The following is a 16,271-nucleotide window of genomic DNA, read 5'->3' as shown; positions in this document are numbered from 1 at the left end:
CAGAGAAAATAATAATGTGAAGAATGAAGCTAAAAAGTCCAGAAGAGTTAATCTCTAGTTAATGTAGGATTTTCTTCCTACACGAAAATCTTCTACACTCCACTTTTTTAAATATTTCAAAATTATTCTTGCTAGTCTGTTTTTCCTTTCTTTTATTATTTTCTTTATACACCATTCATTTCATTTTCCTTTTCTATTGGCCCAAGGTTCTCTTTCTTGTTGTGTCTGATTTAGTAGAAGTGCATTGTTGCATTAGTTTGTTGGCGATTTATGATTGTCGCGATGGTTAGTATCACATTGTAACGGTAGAGGTATGTTTTTTTTTTCTGCAACTTTGATCTGTCTGACAATCCGTATGATCCGTAAAAATCATACAGATTATTAATTCATATGAACTAAATTTTTTAAAAATATTTTTAATATTTTTTAATAAATTTAGTTATAATTTTTTATAATATTTGTATAAATATTATTACATTAAATAGATTATCATAAGTTTAATAAAAATTTATACATGTAAAAAATTTATTATTAAATCAAAAATTAATTATCATAAAATTTATATGTACATTAAATATATATTAAAAATTTTAATGTTATATATAATTATATTAATTATTTTATAATATAATTAATTTATTAATTTAATTGATTAGAGTGTCACTCTAATTCTTTGATACTCAAAGGTTGGAGGTGCGGATATCTTTTTAGTACACCCACCGGGCCTGGACCCAACAAAGTATCCGGGTTGTTTCTACTATTGCTTTTGGGTTCTCAGCAAGTGCCAAAACTCCGATGTACAATATTTTTCCCATTGCTTCTTTACATGGAGGTAAAAACATTACTTTAATATATTTTTTTATATATAGAAATATTGGTATCATGGTAGTTATTAATCGGTTATGTTTACATCATTATTTACACATTCATTGCCTCTTCACATGGAGGCCATAACGTATTTTAATATCTTATTTCTCTACAAATATTGATATCGTGGTAGTTTTTAGTTGGCTATATATACTTCATTATAATTTACACTCAGCTAACGATGTTCACTCACATTTTGTTCTTCAACTGTAACATTTTAAAGTACTTTACGAATCCCCTCGCTCTCATGGAACTCGAGTCTTTAGTCCAAAGTACTTTACGAATCCACACACAATCTTTTCAAGTGTAATTGCTGCTTTTTTAAAATAAAATAAAAATTGTTTTATTTGAGGGTATGCATATGCTGAAAATACAAAACATAAGGTGGGGATGCTTTGATTGGACAAGTTACTCTAGCTTACGAGCATTTTTCTTCGAAGTAAGCAATCCTTGAGTATTGATGGAGCATTAATTTGGCATTGTGAAAACATAACTTGTATGCACGAGTTTAGTCAACATCTCTATCAAGATATAGAATCATTTGGAAAACAAGAGCTTTTATGTATATTGATAAACCATAATCTACATACAAATGCGATTAGATTACTGAACTCTAGCTTCTAAAGTTTGCAGTTAATTGTTTCTATAAACACCATATGAGCTAGCAATGACTTAATCTATTCAACTACTCTCCCTTCATCCCCTTCAAGAATTTGTGCACTTGAAGCATGGTAGGCCTGTTTGCAGGATTATCAGATATGCACACACCAGCAATTTGCAGCATTTGAAGCATCATCTGTTTCGAGTCAGCATCAAGAACTGTTGGATCAAGAACATCAGCAGCCTGCCCCTTCTTGATCTTCTGACAAACCCATCCAACCAAGTTTCCACCTTCAATCTCTTTAAAATCCGGTCCCGTCGGCTCTTTTCCGGTCACCAGTTCAAGCAAAATGACACCAAAACTGTAGACATCTCCTCTTGTTGTGGATCTCCCACTCTGTCCATACTCTGGTGGAATGTAGCCAAATGTTCCAGCAATATCAGTGGTGATATGAGTCTCACAGGCACTGATAAGTCTTGCCAGTCCAAAGTCTGCAACTTTTGGCTCAAAATCTCCACTGAGCAAGATGTTGCTAGCTTTAACATCCCTGTGAATGATGTGGGGTGTGAAGCCATGATGAAGGAAAGCTAATCCTCGAGCTGCACCGGTTGCGATTTTGTAACGTTTGTTCCAGTCAAGGATTTCAAGGGCCCCAGTCCTATTTCTCAACCAAAGATCTAAGCTCCCATTTACCATGTATTCGTAAACAAGGAGTTTCTCCTCGCCGATTGAGCAATATCCGAGCAATGCAACAAGATTTTGATGCTTCACCTTGCCCAAGGTTTCCATTTCAGCCATGAACTCGCGATGACCCTGCGTTTTAGCCTCACTAAGCTTCTTCACTGCAACTGTTTTTCCATTAGGTAAAGTGGCCTTGTACACAGTTCCAAAACCTCCATCTCCAATTATATTTGTCTTGCTGAAGTTGTCAGTTGCTTCAAGGATATCCACCAAAGTTAACTTCAGAAGAGGCTGCTCAAACATTGCAACATTGATACTCAAAGGTTCTTTTGATCTGCTACTGCTCAAGAAATAAAGATTGTGATCAACATAACTGTTTAGTTTGCGCTCCTTAAGCTCCTCAGGATCATTTTGCCTCCTGCTAATCCATTTATGCAGAAGAAAAGCAAAGCTTAGAGTTAGCAATATGATTGTAACCGTAATTACAGCAAGTCGCCATGCATTATACAATACTGATCTGCCAATGCTTTTATCCTGACAATTTATACCCAACATCTGGCCACAAAGGTTTTTGTTCCCTGCAAGTCTAACTCTGGATAGGTTCTGGCAGATACCATTTCTCGGTATTGGCCCTTCCAACCTATTTCGAGACAAATCTAGGTAATTCAGATTAACTAGGCTGCATAACTTGTCTGGAATCCTTCCAGATAGTTGGTTACCTGAAACATCAAAGTATTCCAGTTGCATTAGATCCCCAAGGTCTAAAGGAATCTCTCCAGTTAACATATTTCCATGAAGATCCAAATTTGTCAAGTAAGAAAGATTTCCCAAAGACTGCGGCAAGTTCCCATTGAAACAGTTGTTACTTAAATTCACTGTCTCAATCCTCCAAGTCATGGAGTTTGAGAAGAGATCCCCTACTTGGCCAGAAATCCTGTTATTCTGCACATAAATCCCAACAAGACTTTGCACTCCTGAAAGAGAGGATGGAAGCTCGCCACTGAGCTCATTAGAGCTCAAGTCCAAGTGAGTCAGCCCCTTCATGTTCTGAAAACTAACCGGAATTGGACCAGACAACTTATTTCCTGTCAAATTCAGCTTCACCAAACTACTCAACTTTCCAAAGCTTTCAGGGATGGTACCTGATAGCTGATTCTGTCCCAGATACAAACCCTGGAGTTTGAGGACACCTCCAAGCTCTTGGGGAATGGAACCTGACAACAAGTTGCCAGACAAATCCAAGGTCGTAAGATTCGTCAAGCGCGAGAGTGATCTAGGAATGCTCCCAGAAAGCATGTTGTTGCTGACCAAGAGATCCACAACCACCACACAGCTCCCAAGTTCATCAGGTATGGGGCCAGACAATCTGTTGTGAGAAAGATCAAACACACCAAGGTGCTGAACAAAGCTCAAATCAGGGATGCTAAGTTGTCGAAAATACGAAGATTTCTTGGCAGGAATAGACCCAGACAGTTTATTGTGAGAAAGAACCAGGCACTGCAATTGGCTTAGTTCCACCAGTTTCTCGGGAATAGACCCGTTCAGCTTATTGTTTCCAAGGTCCATAGTAGTAAGGGAAGTACAATCACCAAGCTCAGTTGGAATACTCCCTTCAAGCATATTCCCATTCAAATTAAGAACTGAAAGACTTTTGAGACTCCCAATTTCCTTAGGTATAGTACCTGTCAGTCGATTGTTGCTAAGAACAAGCCTCTCCAGCATAACCGCACTCCCAATCTCCACAGGAAGAGAACCCTCCAAACGGTTATTAGCAGCAGAGAATTCCATCAGGGTTGATGAATTCCACAGACCAGAAGGCATCTTCCCACTAAAATTGTTGGAATCAAGGTCCAGCACCATCAAGGGAAGCTCAGAAAGATACTCAGGTATAGAACCAACAATCCGGTTATTCAGCAAAACCAACTGGGTAAGGTTCTTACACTTAACAAACACATTATCAATAGCACCAGAGAGAAAGTTGTCATCAAGATCAACCTCCAAAAGTGAGGCAGCATTACAAAGCTCCTCAGGAATGGGACCTGTCAACAAATTACTGCTCAAACTGAGGTGCTCCAACGCAGAACAATTCCCAAGCTCAGGTGGAATCATCCCAGAGAAACGGTTAGCAGAGAGCAAAAGAGAATCAACATTGCTCCACTTTCCAAGCCAAGAAGGCAAATGTCCATGAAGCTGATTCTTCTCAGCAGAAAAGGCTAACATAGGAAGCTCAGAAAGCTCCTCAGGCAGTGACCCAGAAAGTGAATTGAAAGAGAGCATCACAGACCTTAAATTCTTACAATTCCCAAGCTCAGCCGGCACCGACCCATTAAGCTGGGCGAAGACAAGGTCCAAAATTTTCAAACTCTCCAACTCCCCAATGAACTTGGGAATCGAACACCTCAAGGGGTTGTAAGAAAGGTCAAGTTTACTCAACGATTTCAGCTTCGCCATTTCCTCAGGCAAAGGACCTTCGATGGAACAGGAAGGGGAGTACAAAATTTCAAGTTTTGAAAGTAACCCAATTTCCTTAGGCAAAGTCCCAGACAACTTGTTAATCCCCACGTAAAGGGCACTGATGTTCCTCCAGTTCCCGATTTCCGGAGGGATTACGCCGGAAAACGAGTTGTTCGAGATATCAGCGGAAATCAAAGACTTCGCTCCGGTGAACAGACTCACCGGAAGAGAACCGGAGAAAAAATTGTTACTCAGGTCGAGAAACTCAAGCTTTGTCAAGTTTCCAACACTCTCCGGCACTTCTCCGGCGAGGGAGTTGCCGGAGAGGTCGAGGGTGCGGAGTTTTGTCAGGAGTCCCACCTCCGGTGGGATTTTTCCGGCGAGCGAGTTGGAGCCGAGTCTGAGAGTTTGGAGCTGAAGCAGCCCGCCAAGCTCGCTGGGGATCTCGCCGGAGAGCTGGTTGTCACAGAGGTTGAGGAGAGAGAGTGAAGACAGAGAAAACAGCGACGGGGAGAGTGCTCCTCTGAGGTTGCGGCTGGGAAGAGAGAGCGAGGTGACTCGGCCGAGTTGGCACGTGACGCCGAGCCAGTCGCAGTGCAGCGTTGAAGGGTGCCATGAGGTTAGCACGTGAGGGTTTTGGAGACCGTCTTTGAAGGAAAGGAGGGAAAGCCTGTCGTTGCTTTGGTCTGCAGTGGTGCACAAAAAAATGTGGAACACGACGAGGTATGAGAGTACGAGGTTGAAAGGTAGAGCCATGAAAGACAGACACAGAGGTAAGAAGAAGAGGAAGAGAAGGGTTTGGTTTGTTTAGAGGAATATGGAGCATGCAAATGGCGTTGGAGAAGGTTGAAGATGATAATGAGTAGAAGGAGCATAAAAGCGAAGAAGCATTGCTATGAAATGAAGAGGTTGGTATGAGAGAGAGAAGAAGTACAGTGGCAATGCGAAAAGAGGTTATTTGTCAGAGCGCAGCACGCATAGCACGTGACTTCGACCTTCCTTCCCTCTGCCCAAATATTACTTTACGTGACTTCCCTGTGCCCAAATATTACTTTAGGTAAATAGTCAAATTTATTTCGAAAAATCTGATGACGAATAAATTAACTTATGAAACATAAATATTATAAATTTAATTGTTGAATATGTAAAAATATGATAAATTAGTTAATTTAATAATAAATTTATTTTTAAACTTTGTAATTAAATGTTAAATTGATCACAAAAATATTATCTAATTGATCTTTAAATATTATAATATAATGATCAAAAAGTCATGCAAATTTAATGATAAAATTAATTTATTGTGTTTTTTAATATTTTAAAATTAAATTTATAATTTTTATTTTTCATAAACTAATTTATCAGTGCATTATATATTACTATTTTGGTTATTTAACATGTTACTTTGCATTCAAAGGTAACGTCTTGACAGGTCAAATTTTATATCCACACACACTAGAGAAAAGAGTGCGTTCTTTTGTTATAAAATAAAGTGTTTTTTTCTTGAAGAAAAGAATTGTTTATACAATGATATACGTGTAATTATTAATTTTTTATTGTTGAAGTAAAATGTAAGATTAAATAAATTTAGGAAAATAGTTCATATATTTTTTAAGTGTGTATTTTGAGAATGATATGAAGAGAAAAAGACAAATATGAAATGTAACATGTAATGGGGTGGAAAAAGAGAGAGAGAGAAAGAAATAGCTTTTTTAAAAAAAAAATTTACTGAATTTTTAAAATTATTTTAAAAAAATGAAAGATGATAAATATGGTAGATAATTAATTAATAAGGATTATAAATACTATTATAATGCATGACAGTTCTTACCTAATAATGGAAAAATTGATGCATTTTTTAAAGATTATCCTGTTATTATATTATTAATTATTAAAGAGTAAATGACATTTCATAAATAAAGATTGTCCTTTTATGATTTCATTAATACATTTTGTATTAATTTACGTTTTTATGTCAATAAATAAACTAGAATAACTATCTTAAATAAGAGCAATTTAAGAGTTATTTTTCAACAAGAGTATTTTACTTCTTATTTCTTTTACTTTATTTTTTCATCTTTATTTTTAAATTGAATTTCTATACTTTTAAAAGAAATTATTATCAATAGTTAAAAATAATATTTATCATAATATAAATTGCTTATAGTAAATCTAAGTTATACTTTATATGTTAAAAATATTCATTTATTATAAAATTTAATTATAATATAATTTATAGATTGAAAATTATTTTTTATTATAAATTTAATTATATAAAATAAAAATATATTATATACGGGCTAAAATACTAGTATACATATAATTATATAATTATCAGTTATTGAATGTTAAGTTAAATATATGATTGAACAAACTTTCAATCAACAAATTGTTATTTAAATTGGTTTTAAACTTGATTTCTTTAAACAAAATCTTGATACAAGTCATGTAAATGAAAGAAAACATGGTTAAGAGAGTAAATATTTGATATCAATATCATATCATGATGACGAAAAAAATATATAATTTATGAAGTGTGTGTATTTTGAAAAATAACAAATTATAGGAATAGAAAAAATAAAGAAAATATTAAATGAAATATGTAATTTGGTGAAAAGAAAGAGACAGGTTTTAAAATGTATTTTCTGTAAGAAAAAGTTTTAAAAAATAAAAGACGATAAATATGGTAGATAATTAATTAGGAAGCATTAGAGATGCAATGTTAAAATGTATGACAGTCCTTACCTAACGGCGAAATTAATGCACTTTTTAAAGAATAAATGTCATTTTTGAAGTATGTTTTATCCTTTTATCATTTTAATATTAATGCTTTTTAAAAAAATAAATGACATTTAATAAACAAATATTATCCTTTTATATTTTATTAAATCAGTTTGTACTCATTCATGTTTATTTTAGTGTTATAAAATTAATATCTGCCTTAAAAAATAATATTTGCACTTTTCAATAAAAATTTAAATTGAATGTTATATATATATATATATATATATATATATATATATATATATATATATATATATATATATATATATATATATATCATGCATTATGACTTAACTGTTATTACTTACTGGTACTTTAGTAGTACTGCATTGGATATTTGGATTTTGGAATCAAGTTCAAAATGAAAATTAATTTGATGCAATTATCATCCTTGAGTTTTGTTTTTATCTTAAACAGTTAGAATATCAAACTGAATCTGCATATTTGTTTTTAATCTCGTTTTGTATTATATTTAAGAATTAATCATTGTTCCCTCAAACTCATTAAACAGTTAGTAACTGTACCTTCCTTTCTTAGATTAGTAATTTATTACGACCTGGCTAACCTATTGGTTGAGCTCCTTCAGAAAACACGGGCTTTGTCTATCTTTTATTCATTGAATTAGGGAAGTTTGTCTCTTCTCTATTAACTTTATTTTGATAATAAACAAACTTATTGGGTGATTGGGCAGGCTTGTGGGATTTGCACATTGCACGGCTATAGTTTCATTCGTTATAGAAACTCCAAAAAGATTCAAACTTTTCTTTAAATTATACTACACTTTCTTTTATCTTCATTGCTTTGGCATCAAAGGGTTATGCAATATGCACTCTTTTTGTTTGTTTCCACCTCTGCATGCCATGTCAGTCAAATTCCTTTATTCTCTCTTTTATCACTTTGTTTTTTTACTTCCTTTAAGTTGTTTTCCATAAAGTAGTGTAACTAAATAAAGATAATAATATTCAATATTTTTTTTGCGTATTTTGAATATTTTAAATCATGTTGTAATTATTGAGAAATAAATATGATATACCACGATCATTTCATATTTTTATTGTAAGAATTCACTGGTAATTAAAATACAATTTATTACTGATTCTAGATTCATCTTTTATATTTGACAATAATCTTTTTTATTATCATCATCATGATTATCATTAATATTTCTATCACTACCACTAATATTTATTGTCATAGTTAGTATTATTACACAAAATTACTTTTAAATTAATTTTAAACGGATAAGAAATTTTTAAAAGTATATATTAACAAATTAATTGATTAGACACAACTGATTAATGAACTAAAGTTAAATCACTTGGATAGTAAATTAATATATAAGAGCATATAATTATATATCATCAAACGAGTAAATTAATTAATTAAATAAGTTGTTTTGAATTTTGAAAATATATTTCTGTTAAAATTATACTTCAAAATACATTTGTTACAATATTTAAAGGCAAATCGGTGTCTTATGTCTTATACGGACAGATTGATTAAGAAATTTAAAATAAAAATATTTTTATCAAAAGATTAAAAATAATGTTATTCATGATTTTTTACGCTCTTATATAATTTACAGAATAATTATTCTTTTAATTTCTTAACTCACCTTCTTAAGATATTGGTTAACAAAACTGATATTTAAATGCTATGTATATATTTAAAGATAATAACTCGTCAAAAAATATTTAAAGATAATAATTCTAAATTCTTTTAAGATATTTGCCAGTTTTATATGATAAGTATTGAACAATTTTAAATTTTAATTAATTTATTTTTATTTGATAATTTTATAAAATATTTCCTCTATTGCCGAAATAAGTGAAATTTAAAGTTATCCCAAAGGAGTAAGAAAAGTAATAACTAATTTAACGAGTGAAATGATTCTACTAAATTATCCTAATTTATTATATAAAAATTGATTTTCTCGATATTCAAAAACTACTACGTTGATTATTTAGGATGCATTTGGAATAAAAAGTTAATCTTTCGCAAAGAACATAAAGTATTACTTTTTTTATAAATCACATATATTTTCTACGTCAATTGATTCATTTGGTGTTTTTAAAATATCACTTGTATGCTATATTTGTGTACTTTATATTACTTATTTTAAAATAAAAATGTATTAAGATTTTTTTTTAAAAAAAAATGATAACAATACCCAAGTCAAGATATAAGATTTTAAAATTGAATAACAAACATTCCAATTCAAATAATTAGATTACTAATTATTTACAGAAGCCTAAATAAAGGTTTGATATAAAGTAGGCAGAAAGTGCTTGCTAATTAGTGAAGAACTGACATAACAGGCCTGGATAGTGATTAAGGTTGGGATTTGGGCATTTAAAGCATCACTGCAAGTTTTGTTTTGGGGGGGTGGGGTTGTGGTGTGAGGTTGTTTTCGTCATTATGAAGCAATTGACTTTTATTTGTGGGGTGAGTGATTTGAAGGGACATTGGTGAGTGACCGATGATGTAGAGACTGATTGGGGCATCAAACCAAATAGTGTCTGTCTCTTCCCCAGAGGCATCCCCTGATTGGGAATATTTTCGAACCCCTGCAACTCTCTTTGCTACCCTTTCGATATTCCATTTTTGCCCTTTTACTCTTTAAAATAATTATTTTTTAAATATTACATATTTCTTTTAATAATTGTATATCTAGATGACGAAAAAGATGAAATTGGTGTTTTACAAATCTCAAACAGATGGTTCTTCTATTAAAATTGGTGCTCCATTTAAGTAACAAGCTTATTGAAACTCGACATTAAAAATCAGTATTGATTACTAAGATGAGACTTGAATTGTAACTGTAATGTAATTTTGGTCTTATTTTTTTCACAATTTTAATTCCCAAATTTAAAAAATGTAATTTTTGTCAATTTATTTTTTTATATGTTAACCATTCAATTAAATGGTGGATTAATGATGTATCTGTATTGTGATGGCAAAAAAATAACATTTAACAATTAAAAACAATTTAATTAATTAAATAGAAAATAAGAACAAATTACACTAATTATCCTTGAAATTTCATGAAATTACAATTTTTTATTGTTTTCTCTATCTTTAAACTAATCTTCCTTAATTGTGTGAAAAATATTACACGGAAATAAGGTTGCTATAAATGTTTAAAAAATAGGAAGAGTTTATGTAATTTCACAAAGTTTTAGAAAATAATTAGTGTAATTCAGTTAAAAATAAATGTATGCAAAATTAGTTATCAATCAAAATTATAAAATTTTTAAATTTAGGTACCCAAATTTCGAAAAAAATAATAAAAGAATTGAAATCATGGATAACAAATTAAAATTACAATTTAACCATAATTTTAGAAAGGTTGAAGGAATCCTTTTAAATTTATCTTTTTTTTTATTCTTCTCTTTATTACTTATAAAGTAAAAATTACAATCTATATTTAGCATATACTTTACTATTTATGCTATTTTTATAATTCATTTTAAAAATAAAATTATTTTTCAGTAATTTGAATTTAACTAGTTGACGACGATAAGTACGGGTAGAGTTAAAAAGGTTAAAATATATTTTTTTTCTTCTCGTAAAATTGGAGATATATATTTTTGTTTGTCCAAAATTTTTAATATATTTTTTATTTTCATAAAATTAAAATATATCATTTTTTTGGTGACATTGGTCCTTATACTTGTATCAACATGACTTATACCGTTATACGTATAGTAACAAATTTAGATGTATCAAATGTATTTATATAACTCGTGACTATAATAACAACAACTACTATCACAACTGTACAACAACATCAAGTAAAAATTGAGGGAAATCAACAAAAAAAAAAGCATGAAAAAATAGTGTCCTTAAGATCATTGTTTCAACGTATTATTAACAGATTACTTGTCATATGCGTATTTTTAATTGGTTAATAATATAAAATAAAAATTACCTTGACTCTTGATAATATATCACCAAACTGTTTTTTCTATTTTTATTGACAAAGAAAGAGAGGCGAGGCAATGCTAAAAAAGGCAAAGAAGAAGAATCGTTGCATAAAAAAAGTAGTAAAAGATCTTTACTCTAATTGATATATAATTTTTTGTTTTGATTTCAATATGTTATTAAATTATATAAATTATGGTAAGACATAATTTATCTGTTTGAGTACGAATTGCTCATTAGAAATGAACTTTTGTTTTTGAGGCAGAGGAGATGTAAGCATCAAAGAAGGAAAAGGAAAAAAAGAGAACCTGAAATAGAGAATCAAAAGCAGCGTGTATGGATTGAGCTAAGGCCTAAAAGGCTAGTTGAATTTATTTTAAATATTTCTTATTTTAAAACTTGTACCAATTCCAGAATATTTATTATTAATGGTACCGTGACTAATAACGTCCTTTTGGATTATGCACCCGTAGTTGTTGTCGTGTATTGGGCAGATTTCAGAATTCAGAGGCTAGGAAAGGAAAGGAATACAAAAAAGGTTGAAGGTTGAACACCAAATCCACGCTTTACTCATTGCTGAACCGTACCATATCAAGAATATCATGTGCATAGCTATGTGGTCCCTCTACATACTTCTTCTGCTGCATAAAGCAATATTACTCCAACCCTTTTCCCCAATTCACTCTTCGCTTGTGAATACACAAAGCAACCACTTCCCTTGTTTCCACTGTGATTTATTTAATTATTCATTTTGGATAAAGAACGTTTTCAATTAACATTTGAATGTTTGTCCAATTCAAAATAGGCAATTTGGTTTGAATATTTATCAAAGCTTATAAAGCTAAGGGAAAATTTATACACCATGCTTATCTAATTTTTAAAAACTCATAGCTCCAATGTTTGCAGCACAGACAAACCTGGTCCAAACCTTATAACAATAATAACAACCTCAGTTAGAGGTGGTCCTGATCGTGGCAACTCAGACGAGGTAGAAACATTTACAATAACTATCACTTTCAATACAATATAATCAGACCCCAAATAGTTTCTTGTACTAATCAAGCTTACAACATTCCTACCACCTGTGCAAATTCTTCCCAACCTGGCTTCATTGATCCATCGCGATCTCAATTCACTTTTTTTTTCTTCTTTCTCTTTTGCTTGCGATTAACTTTGGCTTCAACATTATAACCATTCTGCACCAGATTGCACTTATATATGTTCTTCATGGTTGTCACTATCATTGCATTGATTTGGTTTTGACAGGAAGCTACCAGTTTCTGCCCATCACATGACACAATATTGATGATCACACTTGTGTCTTCAACCTCTCCCACAATTAATAATTTAATGTCTATAAAATAAAGTTCTGATTCCCCCTTCGCATTATAAAGAATAACAATACTTTCGTTAACCTGTGCACAAATGATGTTAACTATAGGGCTCAGTTTTTCTTGATCTTTACTATTTTCTAGACCTCAATTTTGGTGTTCTCTTTTTGCCACGTTCAATTTACTGCTGCATGTGAGTCTGCTATCTGCCAACTTGTTTTAGCCATCCAGATAATGCCATTTTGATTGTTGTCATACATGTAAATTGTAATTAATGTGCTTATTATAATAAATATTATTGCCGTCTTTCTTGTAGTTAGGAAATTGCATAACATTTCATCATTTTCATATAGAATAATGTACTCAACTTTCATACTAGCACTTAGCTAGATTTAAGTTCTCCTATTAGAAAGAACATGCTCAAATAATCTTCACCTTAATTCTTGAAAAAATTATCTGTATGTTCCCTTTTCAGATAAAATGTAATATATCGAATAATATTTTAATTTATTTCAATATAAATCCAAAAATAGCAAGTAACTAAATGAGAACAAATCTAGCTCTCATGCGTCTTTCTATTTTTTTATTTTTCCTTCTTGTATGCAACTCTTAGTACATGAAATGAAATCTTAAATTCTTACCGCGGTTTTGGGTTTAATACTGAACTTCATGATAAACGTTTAAATTAATTTCAATAATTTAAATAATCAGAAGAACTTGCTAAAAACATGTTTATTTATATTGAAATAAAATATAGCATATTTTCTAGATAAAAAATTAACCTAAGAAAGAAGAATGTAATTTACCTTTATTTATATACTTTTTATTTAATTTTATCTACTGTTGCAATTGTATTACTATTTAACACAGAATATAATTTTTTTTTTTGCACAAAAATAATATTTTTTTATTAGCTCAATTGTTGAATTTTTTATCAATACTTATTGGAAAATTATAAATAACACAAAGTGAAGTTTAATTTATGAAAATTTTATGTAATTAAGCACATAATTTTTTCATCCATTATCCAATTTTATTGGGCTTCAAGGGTGAATAAGAATCATAAATTTAAATCTTAAGATTTTGAATTTAAGTATAATAACAAATTTGTTTGTATGATTTCTTATATTTCATTGGTTAAATATTTCTAGTGTTTACCCTATAGATGCTTAACAATTGATATCAGAGTTGTTGATTCAACTTAGTCAACAGTTTGAACTAGTAAAATCTATCAAGAGCATGTAGACGACATAGGCATAATGGTTATGTAAGCCGTGACCACTAGGCTTAAGTTTGGACTACTATTGGATACTCATAGATTAATAATAATTTTCACTTGAGAGAGAGATTACCATGTAAAAAAAGACTTACACTTAAAGAAAAGATCATTAGAATATAAATGTGAGATAAAGTTTCATATTGAGTAAGAATAAGAATATTGAGTGCTCATATAAATGAAGATAAAATTTATAGATTTGAGTTTTAAAGTTTTAAATTAAAGTGTGATCCTTATATATGATTTGCTCATGTTTATATATGGTTTGGTTATGTTCTATTAGTTGAATCTTTCTGCTATTTATCCCTCATATGCAACACACACTTTTTTCACTTTTTTCACTTTTCAAATTATTTTTCAAATAAGATAGAATATTCACGTTTGATTCGATATTATTTGGTACAAAGCTGTTCGTTCCACTAAAGGAAGTTGCAGCGGATAAAACGACGATCTGAACAGTTTTCAACAATTTTTATCCTAACTCATGGTACGAAATTAAGTAAGTTGTTCGTGGTCACATTATAATAATTATAGTCAGGCAGCCAGTGTAAGAAAAAAGGATAAATATACTTAAAGGTGACAAAGTAAGGTTCTTTGGTTGAAGTAAAATGGAGTGAAAAAAAAATCAAATTAAAGTTATTTGATAAATAAAAAAATAGTACATTAATAAAAATATATCATTTTACGCCTTATTTTTTTTTACTGCGTTTTACTCCTTGTTATATGCATGTTTTTTTTTTCCACTTTATTTTAACACGTAGCATATGATGCGTACAAATAATTATGTGTAGTTTGAACTACACTTAACAGGGTAAAGCTCTCAAAAAATATTTACTTATAAAAGGCAACACATCTTATTAGGATGGTGTTTCTCTGCTTTAAAAAGATTATATGAGCGTTCTAAAAAATGAATTGAGCCATTTTCAATAAAGAAAATATAAAAGAGTTCTGAGATAAACTAGTTTTAAGAATTTGTCCTTCCCTTCCCTAGCTCTTTATTACAAATTTGAAGATTCGGGGATACATTGCCCAACAGTTTTTTATTTGAAAGTAACTTTTAAACTAAAAAATTATCATTGATCTGACCCTGAATCTTTACCATTAAGAAAAAGAAGAAGCCGCGAATAGAAATCGTAAGTTCATTAAAAAAAACTCAACATTTGCTACAGGGACTTGATTTGAGAATTAAGCTACTTAAACTCAATTGAAATTATCATACAGTCAATTTTTCTGTTTCCTTTTGCTAATTTTAAATGGATTTCTTCTTGTTCTTATTTATCCCCTGCTTTGGTGTGCAAGCTTTGTTTTCATTATGGTCTAAACCTTAGTCACTTTTTCATAATTTGGCTGCATGTTTTTTTTATAACTATAGACAGAGGGTTATAATATGTGTGCGTAAGCAACTGGCCCGTGACCTACCCACACTAACTCATAATTGAGTCATATGATGATACAAAGACCCGCACTCAGAATCAACAAAACAAGGTTTTGATATTAAAAGCTTAGACAATAGATTTCGTGATCTGGTTATAGGAGTTTGTTCTCTTTGGTAGTTTAGACAAGGTTCTGTTTCTTTTTGTATACATACTGTCTTCGGATTTCATTTGCTTGTGGTTATCCTTTTTGTTAATGCAATGTTTAGCTTTTACAAAAAAACAAAAAAACAAGGTTTTGAAATTTCACGAGAGCACTTTCTATGGTGTTTAATTGTTTAGAACACCCGTTCTTAAGTCGTTGCCATTAGTGCATGGCCGAAAGTGAATTCACATTAGTGGGTAATTTTCTAGGGAATAGAAAGAATCAGAGTCATCACACTCCCAAGAAAGAAAGTTATGCAGAATATGCATGCAGTTCAAACCAGCCAAGCCCCCCCAAAGGCCAAAACACATAAGCATCAACCACTTACAACTCACATTTTCACTGCTAATGTTAATGTGAATGTGACTATGTCCTGTGCATACACAGTGAGTTGCATTTGCATTCGTCAGATTTTGTAGTTAAAGCAATAAATAACCAAAATAAAGGCATTCTCTAAAAAATGTGGTAGATTGAGTTTGGTGCTGCGTTATATTTATGATCTTATGGGGATTGAGAGAGTCATGGGATTCATGGAAGCGTGTACGCTAATAGTGTCTCTAGACTTTGAAAATATTTCCTCAGTTTGATAACTGAGGATTTTTCAACTGCAAGAAAAAAATTGTCCCAAAAATGGAAAATTGAGAAAGATTGTGTGATATGACATTGCGTGACCAAAGCCAAGTGAGGCCAAATTAAGTCTCTGATTCTGACTGCTTCCATTTCTGCTTTATTGCCAAGAGAGTAAGAAAGAAAGGGAGATTCCTATTCTATTTTT

At 31.1% G+C, this 16,271-nt stretch overlaps 1 protein-coding gene across 1 annotated transcript; it reads right to left on the bottom strand.

The window, feature by feature from the left end:
- Window positions 1-1,407: 1,407 nt before the first annotated feature.
- Window positions 1,408-5,581, bottom strand: LOC114401767 (leucine-rich repeat receptor protein kinase EMS1-like). Its single transcript, XM_028364350.1, has one exon. It carries the CDS (start codon window positions 5,357-5,359, stop codon window positions 1,553-1,555), a length of 3,807 nt encoding a protein of 1,268 aa, XP_028220151.1. The 5' UTR covers window positions 5,360-5,581; the 3' UTR covers window positions 1,408-1,552.
- Between the last annotated feature and the right edge of the window lie 10,690 nt (window positions 5,582-16,271).

Source organism: Glycine soja, chromosome 20 (assembly GCF_004193775.1).
Source record: "Glycine soja cultivar W05 chromosome 20, ASM419377v2, whole genome shotgun sequence".
NCBI classification, from domain to species: Eukaryota; Viridiplantae; Streptophyta; class Magnoliopsida; order Fabales; family Fabaceae; genus Glycine; species Glycine soja.
The sequence above is the reverse complement of the archived record's forward strand: the minus strand, read 5'-3'. Positions and strand labels throughout refer to the sequence as shown.

Bases quoted from the DNA above. Each gene is read 5' to 3' on its own strand.
- LOC114401767 (XM_028364350.1), bottom strand. From the start codon at position 5,359: ATGGCTCTACCTTTCAACCTCGTACTCTCATACCTCGTCGTGTTCCAC.